Source organism: Aptenodytes forsteri, unplaced genomic scaffold (assembly GCF_000699145.1).
Source record: "Aptenodytes forsteri isolate BGI_AS27 unplaced genomic scaffold, ASM69914v1 Scaffold296, whole genome shotgun sequence".
Classification (NCBI taxonomy): domain Eukaryota; kingdom Metazoa; phylum Chordata; class Aves; order Sphenisciformes; family Spheniscidae; genus Aptenodytes; species Aptenodytes forsteri.
In genome coordinates this window covers 392,632-413,665 of record NW_008796181.1, presented here as the reverse complement: position 1 = coordinate 413,665, position 21,034 = coordinate 392,632, and the positions used below count along the sequence as shown (strand labels likewise).

Genomic DNA, 21,034 nt, shown 5'->3' with positions numbered 1-21,034 from the left:
ACCAATACAACTCTGGATAGGTAAACCCTAAATGGCCATTATCCTAGTAGGAAGAGCCATCCTTTTTCTTTGGAAAAGATTGTAATAAATCTGTCCAGGACAATAAACATTAAGCTGCTTTCAAACAAACTCTTACTTCAGTTATCACATGAATGCAAAATAAGGAGAATGTGAATCTCAAAGTACCATCTGTTCAAGTTACCCAAGGCTAATCATGTCACATAGTTTACTGACCTCCTGCTCTTTCTTTAACATCTCCATGGCTTCCCGAAACTTTCTTTCCTTCTCCTCTGTTTCAGCGATAGTGGCTTGGTTCTGCTCTTCATACGCCATGGCCACAACAGCCAGAATCAGGTTGACCAGATAAAATGAGCCCAGAAAGATGACCAGCATAAAAAAAAGCATGTAGATCTTCCCAGCAGATCTGAGAGTCTGTAAGCATGAAAGTAAAATCACTAACACTTGTTTACAATGTTTTTTAAAAGAAAAGAAAAAAATATTTTTTTTTAAAACTTAGATTTACAATATAATTGAATTCAGCCTTTGTTACTAGCCCAGACAGAATCCTTCTGATGACAAACGACAACTACATGCAAAGAAATAACCTTCTCACCAATAAATTTTTATACCTTATTCAAAAATGGTGTGCCTTGCAGTAGAATTCATTTTTAAAAGAAAAGTGCTCTCCTCCTTTACCAAATATCTCTGCTGGGTTTTTTTGAGAATAGATAATCTTATAATCAGCTGCGGTGAAAGCTTCCCCCACACAGCTCAATCTATTTTTGTCCAGTGCATAGAATCTTTCCAAGCGGGATTCATGTTGTATCCCTTCAGATGTCTACAGTCTAGGTCCTTTACAGTCAGTGGGGAGAAAAAGATACTTTTAGGGTGCAACTCATCTGAATGTTATCTGAACTCTTCTGCCTCAGGATAAGAAGAACCAAACCTTGGGCGCTGTTGACTGTATTGCCTGGTTCTCCATCAGATTCATAGGCATAACTGGAGTTTAGGGTAACAGGCTGGGATTATATTACAGATATGTCCCATGGTCAATGACTTGATGCTAGTGATAGAAACCACTGTGTGATATTATAAGGTCAAATAATAAAAGGGAGTGATGTTCACCCTTATTTGCCATGACAGTTTCAGCCTTCCAGAGTTGTACACGCAGCTCTGTGCCAAGTAAGCAAATATAGTTGTTTAAAGAATCTTCAATTTAATTGTTTTACATTTTCCTAAAATGAAATTGTATAACTGGCTGCATGTGAAACTGAAATCCCCAGTACCTTTAAAGATGTCTACCTCAGTACCTTCAGAGTAGTATCTGTCAGCACTAACTCCCTTGATTTCCTTACGAGTATGCTTCGGTTTTGGCAATTTGGAGATGCAGAAGTAAATCTTCAGTGGCTTCATGGACAGAGTATAGAATTCAGTACCAAACTATCACATGCAGTTCTTCAGAGTTTGCATACATTTCAGGAAATGCATGCTAAAATGAGCATTTACTAGCAGACCACCTTGCACCCATGACTGTAAGTTGACTGTAAGTTGTCCATGATGAAAAGTTTGCAGCAGGGAGAGCTGAAAGGTACCAGGTAGTCTTGCCATCCGGTGAATTTGTGTTCATTGTCATGCCTTGCAAAAATAGATATGCCAAGCACACATGTGCTTCTTTAGTCCTTTTTTGAGCTGGCCTCAAAAGATTAGTTCATGTTACGCCAATGAAAAAAAGTCATTAAGTGGTGAAGTGGTGATCTTTCTTAAGTGGTGAACTTCATTTAGATTCAGGTGAATTACCCATTCAAAGTGTCTTTCTCTCAGCATCAATTTTCCCCCCTTTCCCCAAACACCCAGCCTAATGTCTTCTGGTATCATCACTCCTAAGAAATGAAATTAATTGTAACAGTTGATGGTCCTTGTCCACAACACACAGAGGACAGTTTACCTTATCACCAGCAATTCTTTCTTGTCTTTAATTATTGGATATATAATTGTAACAAGATGATGTGTTTATTTTCTATTTTTTAACAGTAATAAAACAATCTCATACCTGTTGATAAAGACGTTCCCAATAATCTTGAGTCATAAGACGGAACAAAGAGAGAAAGGCCCAGCCAAAAGTATCAAAGCTTGTGTAACCATGGTCAGGATTTTCCCCAGCTTTCAGACATATATATCCCTCAGGGCATGTGCTGCGAAACATGAAAGACAATACATGAAATGCATCATAGATGGCCTCAGCATGGAGAAACTGATTTCCAAGGGAACATATAGAACGCTTTTGGTTAAGGGCACAGATCCTCAATGGTAAATTCCTTCACTGGGTGAAAACACAGGAAACAGGTGGACGCTGACTTCACAATACCAAAGATCTTTGCAATCTTATTTTTCCCTTGAAAGGATAAACTGGAAAATGGTAACCATAGCTCGAGCTGCAATGGCAAATGAGCACCTAGCATTTCAGATGTTTGGAATAGATGGGAATTAGGTGCCTAAGCAGGGCTTCAGTGCTTAAATATGATTTCTGTTGGCACTTATTCCTAAATAAGAATCATAATCGTGGTGTCTCCTGTTATAGTTGTGGGTAATACTGGGATGGTGAACCTGCTTTTCTGGATACAGAGTCTGACACTGTTGGGATGACATCAGCGTGTGCCATCTGGGCACCTTCCCTATTTCTTACTATGCTTGACCTTGAACTCACCCCCTGCAAGGACTAAATCTTTGATCTAAGAAACCCAGCCCTTTGTTCTGCTCACTGCCATAGTCTGGGGTCATGACATTTTTTCTGTTTCTGCCAGGAAAATATTTTCCTTGTGTGTCTTGCAGATTCACATATTAAATGGCATGCAAATAGCATGAATTTCACTGGCTCTCGTTAAACTTTGAGACTCTTTACAAGTAATTTTCTAGCCCCATATGCCCGAAGAGAAAAAGAATGCTCTCAGTGGTACTATGTAAATACTGAATTGCATCATCAAGTGAAACACAAGGCAGAAGAGATGCCGGGTCAAGGAGACACCCTCTCTCCCAGAATGGTGCAATATGACTAGTCAAAAGACCCCACACCTCTTGCATATCACAAGCTGCTTTCCGAACATAAGATACGCCCCATCAGAAACTGAAGACATAGAGCAATATGCAAAGGCTTACTGCTATAGGTATCATAGGAAGAGAATATGAGATCAAGGACGTTGCCAGTGTCCTGGAGCCCTACAGTATTTGGGAATTTGTTAGGTGGGAATCATCTAACTATCTGGAGAAGCAGATCTCGGCAGAACTTGCAGTAATGCCAGCTCTCTCTGTTCTCCTTATGCTTCAGACTGGGATGAACCTAGTACGATTTGGTGCAAATTCTAGCTGACACAACTAGGGGTGGTTGGAACAAGAGGGATTGTGAAAGCACTTTGTCAAGTATCAGAGACATTGAGAGAGACCAGCTTCCAGGCAATGTTTTGATAACAGAGCAATACCTTCTGTCCTGGGCAGATGGTGAGATTGATGTTCTGCCTGTCAGATGGAGGAATCAAGGTTTTCTGAACTGCCTTCGGATAGGATGATCAGTGTAATATCCAGCCATTTTAGGCACATCACCAGTCATGTAGAGTGTGTCCAATGTGTACAGCTTTTAACTTTTTTTTCCCCCCAGCAAAAACCCATAAAGTGTTTCAATCACTGCTATTTTTTTACCAAAGCAGAATATTGCCACAAATTGAAATGCAAAGAAGTAATATAAATAAAAGTAATTTTTAAAATGCCACCCAAAAAAGAAATTGACTCTTGAGAAAGCAGAGTATGTCTCAGTATGAAAATCAGGGATGGGGGTTTTTTAGATATCAATTTTATACTGATATAAATCAAATCTCTACAGCATAGGACAGCAACTATATTACATGTCGAGATGAGAATACATTGCTATAGGTTTTGAAGTTACACAAATCTATGGTGTCAGCCATCAACATTAGACATTCAACAACACTTTAAGAAGCTTAATTTAATATCATTAGTCAAACACAAATTTTTGAGTAAGTCTGCTTTGAACGCTGAAAAAAGGAGTGCTGAAGCATTGCAAAATTTGTGCATATCCTTGTTTGCAGTAGTCTTCAGAAAAAGCAATAAAAAAATGAAAAAGAACAGCTGATGTTTAATGAATTAAATGTAACACACAAGTGAGAATATAATAAGTGATTCTGTCACCTTAGGCAGAGCCAAGTTAGTTTATATCAGTTGAGAATTTAGATAATAGTAACTATATCTCACAAAGAAAGAAAAAGAGAGACACTTCTATTTTTTTTCTCTGCTAGCCCAGAAATGCCTCCTTCTAGATTGTTCCTACTTTGACTACCTATTGTTTTCTGGTAAGAGCCACATTTGAATAAAAATTACAGTAACATTACTGAGTTAGAAGAGCATAAAATGCAGAAATCTCAGCTTTTTTCCCCTAAAATATAGAGATGCACACTGAATCTCTTTTGTATAACCATGTCCTTTTTTGAGGTAGCCTTTTCACTAAATCTCTGTCCCAAAGGCAGCATCTTCTGTCACTCTCTGCCATAGGGACATGAGATTTCTGCCTATGATCTGCTGCTGCAGACAGCCTTCAGTGCCTGTGACGTGCTGCTGACACTGTTCAAGAGCTCTGAGAAATGGATCCTCTGGGTTCCTGAGAAGGCAACCCTTTCCGCTCACTTGCACTAAGATGTCATGTCCAGACAGGACAAGAAAATTTTTGTAAGGCTCATTCCTCTTGTCATGAGAAAATGACTGCACTCACACACTGTGCTTGGCTGGAAACCGAGTGATCATGTCCAGAGGTGGACAGACTTTTCTTAGTCTTCCACGAAAGACCAATCCCAAGTGGCTCCATTGAGCTGGTCTCATCGTTCATCTCATTTTAATGTTGTTACTAATGGCTAAAACATCTGAATACAGCTGTGAGAAACTTGATGGTGATTACTTTAATGGTGAACTTAAGCCTAGGCAGGGCAGTCGGTTGGAAATCAGGTTTCACCTAGAACAAGTTGCTTAAAACCTTAGGCAAAATGGAAATTTTGCCATTAATTTCAATATGAAAGAGAGGGAGACTTTCCTTTTAATCTCTTCACCATTTTGAACAAGAGAGTCTGAAAGAAAGGAGATATTAAAAGCATTGCGCTTCGATGTACTTCCATAGGAACCTCTCGGCACCACGAGATTAGAGGCCACAGTCACTCTTAGGTTCATGGCCAACGTTGTTTCCCGGGGAAGCTCTGTTTTGATACAGAAGAACATTAGAGCAACCACTTGAAGTACTTTATCACAACTGCTTGGAAAGCCCTAGGACATGGAGATGCAAATCTTCTGACTGTGAAAGTGACCAATGGCACCTCAGACAAATATTTTCTGTTTATAATACAATTAGTATTTTTTCATGTTTCATTATGTCTTTATGTGTGTCTAAAACCTTTTCCACTCAGCAGTAGATTGCTGGTGTGAAAAGATCTGTCTGACTCCACAGTGAGTGTACACGGTTCTCTAATATTATGTTCAGCTGTAAGAGCATTCAGATGAGGTGTCTTCAGCATGAAAAGCATGAACTCCAGCCCAAAAATGCTATTAATGTTAGCTCATATCATTCTTATAGAGACTAGACACTTGAGACAAAATACCCTACTTTTCAACTCCTTATTCTTGCTCACCCTGTTTCGTAGCTGCCAGAAGCGATAACCCATGGGGTATGGGAACGCGTTAAAAACCCCGAGAGGAAAACAAAATGCTGCTTTCCAGAAAAAGACTACAGAAAGTTAGGTGTAAGACTTTCACATGAGAATATTATTCTGCAACTGACACCATCTCCTCTGAGGATTTTTTTAAGGAGTCTCAAGATTTTGCTGAAGCGTCTTCGATGTATAATGTTAAGCCTTCCCCTTTGGATTTTTTAGCAAACTTTTTAGCTTCTTTTACCTCGGGGAAGCATTTCACAGGATTGCACTCTTCTCTAATGTACAGGGATGAGCAACAACAACAAGCTACATAAATATAACATCCTCCACAGGAGCCTCACAGGATGCTGTTCAATTGATCACAATAAAATTAGTGTCATTGATTCAGAAAAGTTAAAAGCATCAGTCTACCTACCTATCCATCAGGCTGTAATCACCATTGTAAGCTGGCATTGGTACAGGAAATTAAAGAACATAAGGAACAGCTTTGTTTTAAATAACACAGATTGGGAATGCCAGAGAGTTGTAGCTGAGGGGCATAATTACAAAATGCTCTGGCTCAAGAGTTTGATCTAGGCAAGCCAAGTAACCTGCTGATCCAGGCTGTAGTGGCCAATAGGGTTGTGCAATAAAAGAAGATTTGTAAAACCACCATGTGCTAGATTGTAACATTCAAACCCTGAAAATACGGGAAGGTTGTCCATGTGTCACCGGGAGTTAGCATCAGACAGCTGCTAATGTTAGCTATGACATATGTAAGGTAAGGTAAGCACTTTCATTTGGTTTAGGTTGCAAAGGCACACTATGGCTTGCTACACCAAATTGCTTACGAAAGAAGCGATAATGGGAGATAAAGTGCATGCCACAGACACAGAAAAATTAAAAAACCAAAACCATATTGTGGTAAGGGCCCCGTAGTGTTTCTGCTTAGTCACAGCTTAAGCCCAAGAATGCAGAAATCAAGCTGAAACGTTTATAGGTGATGTCTTTGACACACGGCTAATTCCAGGGGAATGGAAACCACCCTGGTGAGCACGGTGGGGTTTCAAAGCCTGGGAGTAAGAGCTGGAAGGACAGACAGTGCCCATGGCCTCCAAGGCTTGTTGATGTGCACAGTAGAGTCCTACTCGACCTGCCTCTTGGTGCTAAAGTCCTCAGACCACAAAGGAGAGGCTTAGATCTCCTTTAGGTCACCTGCCTGAGTGCTTTTCTCTGCACTTTTCATGTTTTCTCACTTCCCTTGGCTTTGAGGGAGAAGACCAGCACCAAACAAGGAGTGCATACTGTGCAGTGGTTGGGGGGGGAACAGGTAAAGATCCTTAGATTAACATTTGCTCCTACCTGACAAGATGAAATTTCCCATTCTGAAACAGGGCAACTTTTTTTTTTTTTTTAACGGATATTGTAAAGGGGACTGGGCATGTAGGAGAAAGGGGCTGAAAGGCAGCAGCACCCCAGCCAAAGCCAGCCGTTGCTGTCAGCGGGTGCTCGGTCTGCCTGAAAGACACAGGTCGCTCTCCTTCCCCTGCTCTTTCTTGTTTTGTTATATTAAAGACTAATCATCGTTAGAGGGTCTGACTTACAATTACCAATTAATTACCATTTAAGAGCCAGCATCTGACTCGCAGAGGCACACTTCACGTCGGATAGCTCTGACTAGGAGCCTCCAGCAGCTTTCACTCCAGGCATCTAAGGGGTCAGAGAGAATTTGAAGGGCATTTTTTAAAGCGAGGGGTGCCAATGGTCTGAAAGGAAGGAAGTGCAAGCAAATCCAACCAAACGTCACAGAAAAAAAAAAAATAAAAAAAAGAAGAGCTCAGAATAAAGAGCAACATCGACCAGACATTGGAACTGGAAGGGCAAAGGGAAGGAGGTGCCCATGAGCAGGCTTGCTCACAGGCTCAGAGCACCCGCTGACCTGTGCACGCCACTGACTTGCATCCACAAAAAAAGTTTCAGACTTCCCCGCTGGCTACTTGTTCAGGCAGATGGAAAACCACTGGTTTCAGCCCGAGACATCAGACTCCTCTATGCACATATGCAAGCAGCGAGAGGAAGAACTGCCTCTGCTACAATGTGGCCGTTTCAGACTTCATGCTGCAGCAAGGCAAGGAAACTCTCATTTCTTCTCACTCAGTCCAGTGGCCAGACACTGGATCTTCTGCCTAACCCATCAAACACAATATAGGGCAACAGTTTATCATCATAAACATAATGATAGATTACTGCTTAACGAAGGCTGTAGCCCGTAGTCACTCTGCTTCTCTCATGTGGCTGATGAGCTTATTACAGCTTCGACTAAGAGGTAATATTACCCATCCTTAAGAATTTAGCGGATTTGAATTTAATCCCTACTGCTGCTGTTTAACCAGAGACATGATCTTCCAAATACACAACTGATCCCTAGGAGTGGGGACTGTTATTGTTGCCCCTAAGCCTGTGTAATACATACAGTTATGCCCATGGCCCCTGCAGCATCTTTCAGGTGATATACTTGCTTTCTGCTTTTCCTCATACTCAAGTGAGAGGCTTTCTCACCATGAGCAAACCATCCTCATTCGTGTGTCACTGTAACCAACACAGAGTAGATGGAAAAGGTTATGCGATTTACATCAGAATCTAGTTAAATTCATTTAAGGTATGCTGTACAGCCTGAAGGTTTGTAATAATTCATTAATTCATTATAATTCATAATAATAAATCATAATAATCCATTAATATTGCTTACTAATCTGGGGTGTAATTACATTATTAGCTCTGGTAGTTTAAACAACACACTTCATTCTTTCCAAAACACCTTCGCTTTGGTGACATTTGAAGAAGTCACATTTGGGAACTGTATCCCCCCTTTCCTCACTCCACCAGCCTTTCCAGCCTTTCCCACCCATTAGCCAGCTGTGCCCCATCAGACTGAATTTGGCGAGTGTTAGGAACACACCAGTCCCACTAGGCACATGCCAAAGCTCGCCAGGAGTCCGTTCCCTGTGATGTGATGTGATTCATGCAGCAAGTCAAACACACGCTGCCAGACCACGACCTGCCTGACAAAGAGGGCTGGTCCAGAGATCACCTGCAACTCGTTGTTTCTCCTGACCTTACCCTTTCCTGTCGCTCCCCAGGAGTACATATATGTAACTAAGACACCTGAGCACCATCTTCACCCCAACCCATCCATGGACTGCGCCTCTGAAATGCAAACCCTCCAAGCTAAGGGGGCTCTTCTCACCCTACTTGTCCAGCATCCAACACGACATGGCCTGAATCTGGGACCTTCTTATATTAAGAAAACAAGTAATAACAACAACAACAACAACAACAACAACAACAACAACAACAACAACAACAACAACAACAACAACAACAACAACAACAACAACAACAACAACAACAACAACAACAACAACAACAACAACAACAACAACAACAACAACAACAACAACAACAACAACAACAACAACAACAACAACAACAACAACAACAACAATAATAATAATAATACAGATTTAAGTTCAGGCAACTCAGAGCTGCAGCAGTCCTAATTGCTAGCAGCAGAATAAAAGAACTGACTGGGTGCATTATTCTTTGGTGCAATTCCCCAGTTTTCAGTGCAGCTGGGGTGGTGTTACTGGGCATGTTTGCTTGTAGCCAGGGAACGAAGAGCTGTGGGAGAGCATGCTGTTTGACATGTTCTTCTGGCAGACATACGCATCGTTCCAGGCTCTCTGCCTGCCAAGGGCTGGGCGAGAGCTGCAGCGCTGGGCTGTGCAAGGCAAAGTAATGTTGGTGGAAGCGTCTGATAGCAGCGCTGCTCCTCAGTACGGTGCATGTTTCTTCTCTACCCTTGAGGGGTTTGATAAGCTTTTGCAAGGGACTTTAAATCACCATGTGGAGGATGCATAAAGGTAAAGGAATGTTACTATAGCTCAGAGAGTTCAAAGTGCTGCATCACTCTACATGCCGTAATGAGTATGCTGACTGTATGGTGGCATGGAGAACCTACCATAAAAGTGTTGCTTTCGGTATTCATGGTGACTATGAAAACAGGCATCTGATGCAATTTTATGTGTTGGTATTAATTACCTTAGCAAAATACCACAACACAAAAGGAAACAAAGTTTTTTTCTGATGATACTTTAGAAAGAGTTAGGACTCACGCAAAATCTTTGAGGAGTGCTACACCACATGGTCCTTCCTTCATCCCTTATATGCAATAAGCTCAGTGACAGCAGAATTGACCTAACCATATAGAAACTTGCCCCATGCTGTACATTATTTTAATGTACCTTGTTAAGAAAAATCAAGGTCATAGTGAGGATAAAGGTAGCTAAAGTTTCTATAGCAACAGTTACTAGGATGCGGTTGCCAAAGGTGCTTTCTTGTTGCATCCTGAAGTAGCTTTACTGGCTGCTTTTCCTTCCTATTCACTAGTCTTTTTGGTAATATCAGTACAGACATGATGCAAATATGCTTTCATTGTCAGTATGATCTCGTAGACTATTTCTGCCCACGAAGTGAATATACAGGACATGTCATGTGAAAGGGAAAAAAAAAATTAAGCAGTCTGACCTTGAGAACCAAAGGGGACACAACTGACTTAAAACAAGCAGACTTTTCTGAAAAACCGGCTCCCTGTTGTAGTTGCAAGTGAAAAAGGGAAAAAAAAACAAAGATAAGTTTCTCTTTTTTTTCTGCTTGTTTACCTTGTACATTGATAGCATCTTATCTGTTTCTCTTTCTCCTAATGGACAAATTTCCTTGCTGTTTCTATTGCTCTTCCAAACCTTCAGGCAGAAGAGGAAGAAAAAAACAGCAGTGTATGCACAGCAGAGAAATGTCCCTGTGAAATTACAACAGGATAAAAGTGGAAATGCTTTAGAACTGAAATGTATCTTCCTTTTTTGTGGACAGATAATTCCAAGCTGCTGCAGCCCCCGTAAGTCTTTACTCTGTGGGAAGCATGGGACTCTGCAATACTGGTCATTTCATCAAAATGAACAGTTAATAGTCACGGAGAAGGAGCAAGCTGTAATTGCATGGGCGGCATGAAGCAGGTTGGCGTGGCCTGACATGAAACGGTTCCCACAGCCCACTTGCTGGGAGATTTGGTCTGGTGATTGCAACAGGTCAGTGCCTGGTAGAGGCACCACTGATGTGCTCTAGCAGGATGTCTCATTGGATCTGAAGGTGGGATCAGGACTGCATCTCCTCCTGACTACAGTGCCCTTGGAGGCTGGCTCCCTTGCTTCTTGCCTGGTGTTGGCCATGTCTCATTGCCTGGGGCCAGGCACAGAGGTCCTGGGTTTGTCCTTGCTGTAGGTCCCTGAGACGCCCTAAAGCATTGCGTCCTTCCCTTTGGCACCATCACCATAAATACTCATCTGTGGATATGTGGTGATTTTGCCCTCAAGGGCCACTTTCACACGGTAGGGTAGGTGCCTTCAAAAGGCCCATGATGCCTGATTATAGGCAGTGTATGGTGCTACTTGCTGTCACTTGCTCTTCTACCGCCCTTACAAAGCATAGTCCACTTGGTGCTAAGACTGGATTTCACAAAGGCTACAGCAGCTTTCAGCTTCTGCTCCTAGCTAAGATCGGGTACAATTTGACCATTGTTCCTTATCTTTACTGGACCTTCCTCAGGGCTAAAACAAGGTGTTCAAAATTGGATAAGCTACTACACTGGGAATTAAACTGAAAAGCAAATTTATAGAATTTGTAATGCCTTCGAAAATCAGGCTATCTGAGCTTTCTCCATTTATTTTAAGCAAATCAAATAAAAGAAGCTGAAATTGCAAAGAGAACCAACTTGGATAAATCCCAGTGCAGCCACATCCAAAAGAACAACCAAATCTAACCCTGAAACACATCTAGAAACATGAATAACTCTGCAAATACACTACATTTTTTTTGTTAAAAGAGCCTTGCTGTCAGCACTGCTTCCAGTGTTTGACCAATCTGTGACACACATCTCAGAGCAGAGGATTTTTCCATTAACATAGTGCTCTGAATGTGCCTGTTGTGAAACACCGAGCACACGTCACTAGCGTTCACTTTGAACTAAAGAACATCTTTGATCACAATCATTTGATTTTCTCTCTACTCCAAACATTACTTCTTGTTTCCATTGGACTCTTTGTTCCTTGTAAACACAAAGCAAATTCTTGCAGTACATCAAGGGGAAAAACGCAGCTGGATAAACAAAATGAAAAACAACACAAAAGTTCTATTTGATTAAATGAAGAAAAATCAAATTTCAGGCATTGTGAAGAAAGTTTCTGAGGCGTCACATGGGAAACCCACAGACAGGTTAGTCCTTGTGCAACCAAGAAAAATGCCATCTTCCTAATATTCTTACCATGTCTCTGCAACGTGATTTTTAAAGTAGCTCCTTGAGGTTGCTTGAGTATACCTAAAACCTAAATAAATGTTTTTTTCTCTTCCAGCTGCCAGTTAAAGTACTAGAGACATGTTTGCTGCTCCTGAGTGACATACATCTATTCAAATCCCTTCTGAACTAGAATCAATATTAGCTAGATTCATTACCTCCTGTTTTATTGGCAGTTTGGGTGCTTGTTCAGAAAACAGTCCCTCCTAGTAATGTAATAAAGCCCCCACCTTGGAGATAATTAGGTTGTCTGAGATGTAGCATCCACTGATGATCATTTCCCTGCTGATTTTGGCCTGCTGCTCCAGCTCAGGTTGCAGTCTCCATCACTACACACTCTTACATCAGACCATCTGAGTCTCATCACCTAATAATTGCCATAGTAGATTTATTTAGTTTTTTTTTTTTTTTTTACTCTTCTATAATAACAGCAACCAGCCAAACCTCAGAGTGTCATTAACATGCTTTTAAAAATGCACTAAAATGGCTTTGTCAATTACCTCAAGATTTAATATCCCGGCCACACACAGATATCCCTCACTCTAAAAACAAATGCCTCCCGGAGTGCACACATGACACCACCCTTCCTCACATTTCCTTTGGGTCCTCAGTGTACCCCAGAGGCTAATAGATTCGAGCGCCAAATTGGGAGCAGAAGCACACTCAGAAAATGCTGTGAACATTCAGACACGGCCTTGCCAACTGTCTTTCCCCACCCCTCTTCCTGATGCCTTCATGGGTTCCCATCTTAAGCATCCTCACTTGTCATTAATTTCATTACTAATAGATGGGGGAACCACAATCTGATGCATCCACTCACTCTTAACTCACTTCCCCCGATCCTGTGGCGCAACCCATCCCAAAAGGTCCCACGCATTCAGATTTTGTGTTTTACTATTGAACGCACTTGCTCTTGGCTTTGACCATTGAAGAATAAGAGAAAACAAATCCCACTCTGTTAGGTATGTCAGGCTGTAAATGATGGTCTCTCTATCCTAACAGGTGGGAATATATGACTTTGCAAGTCCCCTGAGGCCTTAGGATCATCTTTCTAATTACCTTCATGTCTTTAAACAACGGGATGACTGGCAGGAACTCTGTGCAAAGTATAGCAGATGAGACAATATTTGCTAGTCCTGAGCTAAAAAAACCAGTGTAAGTAGGAATATTTATTCCCCATTTTTAGGCATTTAAAACCAAACCTTACCCAGTGGTATTAAATACTTAACTAAAACAAGAAGAGGCTGAAGAAGAAAGAACTGGTGCACAAAGGGAAAGTGGGTTTCCCTTAATGGCACAAGCACTGATAGTTTTGATGTATTTATCAAAACAAGCACAAGGACTCTAGGTGTGGAGGCAGCATTTTCACCTTCTTGTACATGAGAGCTGGAAGTTCTCCCCTGGCTGTTTCAGGCTGTGACTCTCTCGTGGGCATAGTGCCTCCATTAGAGGCTTTCTCCAATCATGGCTTTTTGCTGACACATTGCAATTTATTGACTTTCTAGGAAGGAAATAAGGGCGGTTTTGCTAATATGCCTTGCTAGAACCCAACCCTTAAATCATACAAGCTACTAATATATAGATACTCCATGGATATTGGATTGGTATTTACATTCCCACTATTTGGACAATTCCAAAGCAGTACTCCCTAAACTGTACCTCACGAGCTACCTATGATCTAATCAACCCTTTTGACATTGCTCGTGACCTTAGCAGCCTGCCGCCACCACGATTCAGATCACCAGGGAGAACAACGAATAACACTTCATGGTGAACATTTTTTGCTCAAGATTGTTGTCTATTGGTTAGCAAAGGCAGAAGTCCACCAGCATAGGTAGATTGCCAAATCCTGGGATCCCCGGGAAACATCCCAGTAGTCTTGGAGTCCAGCCTAAGCCTGGATAAATGCAATGTATTACAATCTACAAAGCAATTAATGAATGCTGACATTGTACCTTCTGTGGAACAAACAAAGAGGAAAGCATGGCCCTCTGCCCAAGGAGCTTACAGTTTAAATGAGACTGGCAATACAGATCAAACACACAAGACATGCAGAGGGAAGGGTGACACTTCAGCTTTCCCTTTGTTTTATGTAAATATAGATATAGACAGTGGCAGCAGAAAGTAAAGCATCCCTCTCCAGGACCCCCATGGCTTTTCTCATCCTCCTGTCCATAAGCAAGTTTAGATTTTATCTTCCCTTCATCTTCCTGCTGTCTCCCTGTGCACACGTGCCTCTTTTCACATTAAGTTCTTCCTAATTTAAACCCTAATTTTTTTCAGTCTTCCACATTTAGTTGTATCAACTCAAAACATGTCCCTCCAAAAGTAGATCATCTCACCTCTTCCCCTCACTTGACCTAGGTCATCCACCTCCCTGTTTCAAATATTCTTACATATTTAGATCAAAATCTCATCCATGCCACCACTCTAAGGTCTTTTCTTCCTTTTCTACAACTCCTAACAACCTACAATCTTTGCATGCCTTATGATCTCCTCTGCCCACACAAGATCCCATCTCTCTCCATCCCATCTGAACCCTTCCATTTCCATCAAGATCATGAGATCCTGTCAAATAAAATCACACCCTCAGACAATGTGCTTAGACCCCGACTGTGCAATCTGTTGATTTGTTTATCTTTCTTTGCCAAAAGCCAAGAATTCATCATCAGCCTAAATCCCTCCAGCTTTTCTGTTTTCATTCCTCTTTCATTTCCTTTAAAATACTCTCCACTCAACCAAAGTGTTACTTAGTTTTCACTATTTCTTCTATTGAGAAATTTAAACGTATTGAAAAAGAACTGTAATAAGGCCCCTGAAGATTTCAGACCTAAGTGACACACACAAACTTCTCTTCCCTGCAGTTCAGAAAATTGTATTACTATGCGCAATATTGTCATTATCCTCTCTCCTATTACAATTGGCACAAGGAAGTTGAAATATCTACTTCATGCTGGTGAGAAGTGGACAGAACTGAAGGAAAATGTAGGGAAAAAGACCCCAAACCCACAACACAAACAAACCAGAAGTGAAGATACTTTTAAAGCACTTACCCAGCATCAGTGCTATTGCCGCACAGTAACACATCTTCTGTACCATTTTTTATGAAATAGTTCACTGCAACAGAAATAGAGAAATGGCTTTTTAACAAGTACATTCTGGGAATGACAACATTCACAAATATCATCCACCAACCAGCATATTCAATTGGGACAGTAATTGAGAGATGAATGGCATGCTTTTGCTTTGTTTTGCTAATTTTAACTTTTATGAATTGTAAAAACAAATCTATTTTTTCAAAGCTCTTTAAGCACTTGCTGTTTGTATCCCAAATCTAACCAGCTTAATAAGGTGGCAGCAGGGCTGGGGGCAATGTTTGTAGGAAACATCATCTAGCCATGTCCCTGGCTGTTCTAACCGAGAACATTGTTACTGAATTCGGTATAGCACTATGTAGTGAAACCAAGCCATAAGCTTGCCCATAACTTCTAGACTCTACACTGATGAGATACTTATTAACTGAAGTTTGTGATAGAAATTCCTGACTCATAGGTTAAAAATGCAACCGGCTATAAGTCAAAATGTAATAATACTAACAAAGCAGCCCACTCCCCCAATCTGGTGGATTCCCCTCGGCATAGAAAACATACAGTATAAAGCAAAAGAAACAGAAAAATGCACGCTGTTAAAGATCAAGCAAACAAGGAAGTATTCATAAAGATAAATATTTATCAGCGCAGTCATCTGTAATGGCAATGGAGAGAGACAGACAATTCTCGAGGGAGACTCAGAGGAGCAAGCTAAATTTAAGTGCTCTGGATCATTCCCTGGTTGACTATCAATGAGGCTTAAGGAAATTAGCATCCCCCAGGCTAATGAGAGCCTCTGTGTACACACTCCCTCTTCTATCCCCAGCCAACAAAGTCTAACATTCAGAGAAACAGAATGGGAGGCCAACTTCTTCTCAAAAGGATAAGCGAAATCAGTTTTCCAGAGAGAGCTTGAAGAAAAAAGATGTTCTAAGGAGCATCTCTAAAACCTGAATGGTGGCATGGAAGAACAGATAAAAGCATTGATCTAGAAACATAATAAATGCAAAACAGAGGCCAGCAGCTGACTGATGGAGGGTAGATGCACCAAGTGTGCTTTGCTGCAGCAGAGAGGACAGGATCCCCTGTTGACATAAGACATGATGGTGGCGGCCTTGCACAGCATGTGTTTGTGAAGAGGGGCCTCTGCAAATGATGCTCAGAAGAGGTTCTCCATTCTAGGCTAACCCTGTTGTGAACTGTTTTAAAAATCAAGAGTGACAGCTTATCCAGGCAGGCTATGCAAAGAATGCTCAATGGCACAAGCCACCGAACAGATGTGCTGTGGCTTTCTCAGTAAGCTGGGAGCAGCGGAAAAGCCCTGCCCTGCTGCATGCCAAGAGGGAATTACTGTCCATGAGCTTGTGGTTACGAGGGCATGTGATGGTGTTCACAAGTTATCAGAGCATATATCGTGCTCAGACTGTATGCTTTCCCACTTTGTCTTACATGTGGGCTTTCCACGGAAGCATCTTGACTGTCAGCAACACCCAGGTATTCAATATGGTTAAAGATTTGTAATCAGTCACCACAAATGGGGGAAGGATGTCATGTCTTCCATCTCCTCTCACCCTCCACTCCTGCTGGTGAAAGACTTCTGCTTTTCTCAGGACAGATGGTATCTTATTTGGGATACATAGTGACACAAACCCACCAGCTTCTGGGGTACGGAGGCAATGTGGCACAACCATGAAATAAGAGATAGACAGACAACTGCAGAGGTTCTGCACCTTGTTATGAAACAGTCACCACATGGAGTACCCTGAACTTCACAAACATGCACTACTCCCTGGGAATCGCAACTTTTCATACTGCAAATGCTAAGACCAGGAGGACCATAGATCCGTCACTGTGTGTTGGCCGCTTCCTTTGAGGGACGACTGAAGCTCTGGAGCACAGTGCTGGTTGAAGACTGAACCAACACCTCCTGGTCAGCCAAATCAGAAAACGAGAACAGAGTCAGAGCACATAAGTAAGGAGGAAAAGGAGACTCTGTGTGCAAACAAGAAATTTAAAATCTCAAAATTCTGTTGTCTGCTGTTGACTTAAACATTTACATTTCTAAAACAAGCAATACGGTAGGTGCCAAAGAGTGCTGTGAAACGCATGCTGAGGAACCAGTGCGTAGACACGGCTGGGAGGGGGTATCTTCACCACGGAGTCTGCAACTGCACAACAGAGCGTCACAGCTACCGTGCCAAACTTCAGCCTGAGGAAGAGCTGAACTGCTGATTCCCTACTTACCAATGAAGGGGGGATTAGAGTATTATACCCAAGGAGACAAATCGCTGTATTATCAAAAATGCACACAACAATCAATTTGTCATACAAAGCAAGTTGGTTTGGATTTCGATCAAGCATGCTGGGCAATCAGGGGTCTTTAAGAAGCAAGCAGTCATCACTCTCGCTTTTAAGAACAAACCACCTTGGTATCATATTAACCCATGGCCTCAGCTTTCCATCAGTCAACTCTGGACTGAGTCTTTTTCATGGACAAAGAACATAAGACTCCTTTTTCATTTACAGTAGGATATTCTCTCTGAAACATAGACTGCTTAAACTGACCAACGCCGCCTGAAAACACAATGACTTTTTCATTGTCTTGGAAGGTTCCAATTAGTTTTTGGTTTGGTTTGTTTGTTTTTTCACTGAAAAATTTCTGCATGTCAGTGGGAAGCAAAGTAGGAAAACGAAAGTGGAAAACAAAACTGAAAACCTCCATATTAGAAATGTTTTTCAACTTTTAAAGTAAAATCAAGCCAAATCAATGATATTTGTATGTGTGCATGTGTGTACATAATCTTTATGCAACACGCCATTCTTTCCAAAGGAAATTCTCTTTTTTTTTCCTACCATCTCTACTAAAATGTTGATGTCACAGTTATGGTGTACACAATGCCTTTTAGGAACTTTTCTACAGGAATTTCCAGAGTAAGATAACTATTTGATCATATTAAAAGAATTAAAAAAAGAAAAAGTCAGAATAACACTGGATTCATATCAGTTTCTGGTTGGTCACACATTATTTACTCCATTGTTGCCAAATAAACTAATCTTTTTTTCAATAACACAAAACATTTCCTGTCAGTACTCAGCAGTCAAAAATTCAACAGAAATATGTTTTCTAATAACCAGATGTTATCTTCTCCAAAACATATACATATTTGTGCCTGAGCCTTATAAATACATACTCACACACTTGTAGCATCAAAGAGCAAACACTCCTCTAATGAATTCCCTTAATTCTTTTGAGGAAAGCATTAATAATAAATATTACTCAGCACAGTTGTTATACATTACATTATTATTTGGTAGGGACTACTGATGGTTGTCTTTAGATGTGACATGGAGCCCAGACAGCAAAACACCATGACTGTGGAGTGGAGTAATGTCTGCTCTTCCCCACCACCAGCAAACAGATCTTATACTAAACACAGCCCGGGAAATAATGTTCACTAATCCAGCTCTCAGTTACATTTACATCAACCCAGAGTAATTCAATCTCTCCAACATCCTCGGAGCTCCTGGCTTTCCAGGGACACCGAGAAGCTTGGTAGCAGCCCTAACGGTCAGTGGTCCCTTAAAGCTTAAGTTTGCAACAGCATTAGGAAGATGAAAATATATCACGCTATGTTTTCCTCCTACAACACCATGAGTTGCTGTGTCTCCTGCAAGTCCATGCTCTGCCTCCTACACTGCTCAAAGCACACAGCGGTAACCCTAGTTTTAAAGTTGCTGTATGCAAGTAGTGAGGAAATGCATAAATTCCTCTAGACTATTCTTGCAATGTCTTCCTTCCAAAGTCAATTCCTCAAGCTTCTCATCATTGATGCTGTTTCATTCTACACTTTTTCCGATTTATCAATATCTTTCAGGTTTTTGCATTGGTCCCTTCCACACCAGGCAATTCCAACAGAGCAAACATTCACAATGGCTCCACCTGTCAAGTTAAGAAGAAAAAAAAAAAAAAAAGGCAAACTTCCTCAAAACAATAATTTATTCTAATTAAAATTATGCTTCAGCTTATACTTTCCACACCTACATCACAACTGAACAGAAAGCCAGTGGGGTACGTAGAACTGCAGGGTAGAAATCCTCCTTATTTCTATGCCAAGGAAAGGAAGAGTTTCCAGTTTAGAAAAATGGAAAAGGTTAGAGTCAGCTTAGAAAACATGGTTTCTGAGCCCAGCTTCTGTTCCTCCTTCGAAGACCCAACTGAAATTTTGACTCATCTTACAACAAATTCATTCCAATCTGAAAAAAACCCTATATATTATCACACTTGCATAAAGAGCGACATTCAAATATCATAAGTCACTGCCCAGAGTATAGTCCTCTGGCTGACTTTCTAACAAAAACTTCAGAGGTGTCTGTTATCTCAGACTATTTATTGCAGCCACACGGGTGCTCGCTGGTTGCAGGTTTTCTCCCTGCTCCTGGGCTGGCACAGGGCACTGACAGCCACCAAACGTCCCGATTCCAAATTTAAAATGCAATTCAGAAAGCCCCATCACCTTACAGTTGTGATACGTGACACAGAAACAAAATAGATAACACCCCCTCCTCGCCCTTTCGCCCACCGGCACAAACACACTGTACCTCCTGGTAATACATAATAATTAAAACGAATCCTTGCTGCACTTGCTGTGTGCACACTGTGTCACAGTGAAGTCTCTAATAAATGAAATTGAGTTTGAAGATGAAAAACATGCTTCACAAAAGCGATGGAACAGGATGTATTAAGGGTATTATTAGGGAAGAATGCTTGGGAATAAATGGACCGCCAGTTAGTTCTTCCCTGCTAAAAGGGGTTGCAAATAATTATAATAATCAGTTACTCTCCTGTTGCTCACCCCATGACAGGGGATCTGGCTCTCTGCTGTCCCCTGGCATTTGCTGCTGCCAGCCTTTCTGCTGGGTTTTGCAGGCTCTCGGGTGCTCTCCTCTCCCCTCTTGCTTCCCATCTTTCCCTCCCTCTCCCCCGGGCACTCGCTTCTGGCCTAGCTCTCTCCATCTGGGAGGACATTTTCAAAACTTCAGTTAAAAAAGGAACAGGAGGAGTTAATTGTGAGGATGGCCGGGTGGGTAGAGAGGCAGAGTCCAAACAGCCAACTTTTTTTTGAGGATCTTATATACAGCATAGGCTAATACATGACTTTAGGGTAACTACAGCCCTGAATTCTGGGCATGAGCTATCCTGCAGGAGATATGGAGGGGCTGGAAGGGGGTCATAGAAAACCATACAACAAGGTGCTGAGAGGAAAGTGGTCTCTTTAAACTCAGGTGTCTCTGGTAGGCTCCTATCAGTGCTTCCCCCCATGCTTGAGACAAGCCAAAGAAGCAATTTCCCAGCCAGGGCTCAGCAGTCACCATAGCACAGAAAAGAACGTGTCCAATTTTGACAGTACAGCTTTTTCCCTCTTTGAGAAAAAGCCACTAAAAATATCAATCAAGTCCTCTGCTAGATGGCTCCCGTGCACTAGGAAGAAGCTCTGAAAGCCTCAAAGATCCACAGTACCTGGTTCATGCTGCCTGTACAGTCCAAGGGAAGGAAAAGCACATCAGGAGAGTTTGGAGCCGCAGACCAGAGGGGAGCGGAGAATTTAGATGCTCCGCCAAGGCTGTCAAATTGGCTTGGGGACCATGCCAAGTTCATGAGCATCCCAAAGAAGACGAGACAGGAGACAATGACTAGCAATAAATACACATGCTGGCTTTTAAACATCTTCAGATAATCTCCTTCTGTGTCTCTGCGTCTGACCAGTCACGCAGACCCACGCTCTTAGGGCTGTAGGCTGCACAGCACGTAACTAAAAGCGTATTTAGTACCACTTGTTTAGACATACGCTTCACATGAA

General features: G+C 41.6%; 1 protein-coding gene across 2 annotated transcripts in view; it reads right to left on the bottom strand.

Annotated features, from left to right (window-relative positions):
- LOC103905978 (sodium channel protein type 5 subunit alpha) overlaps positions 1-21,034 on the bottom strand; it is a 177,414-nt gene that overhangs the window by 121,417 nt on the left and 34,963 nt on the right. For both annotated transcript variants that reach the window (XM_009287793.1, XM_009287794.1), the window contains exons 7-9: positions 15,141-15,204; positions 2,051-2,192; positions 235-432 (exon numbers count right to left, since the gene is read on the bottom strand). In XM_009287793.1, the coding sequence (XP_009286068.1) occupies positions 235-432; positions 2,051-2,192; positions 15,141-15,204 (404 nt within the window). The remainder of the gene's footprint in view (positions 1-234; positions 433-2,050; positions 2,193-15,140; positions 15,205-21,034) is intronic.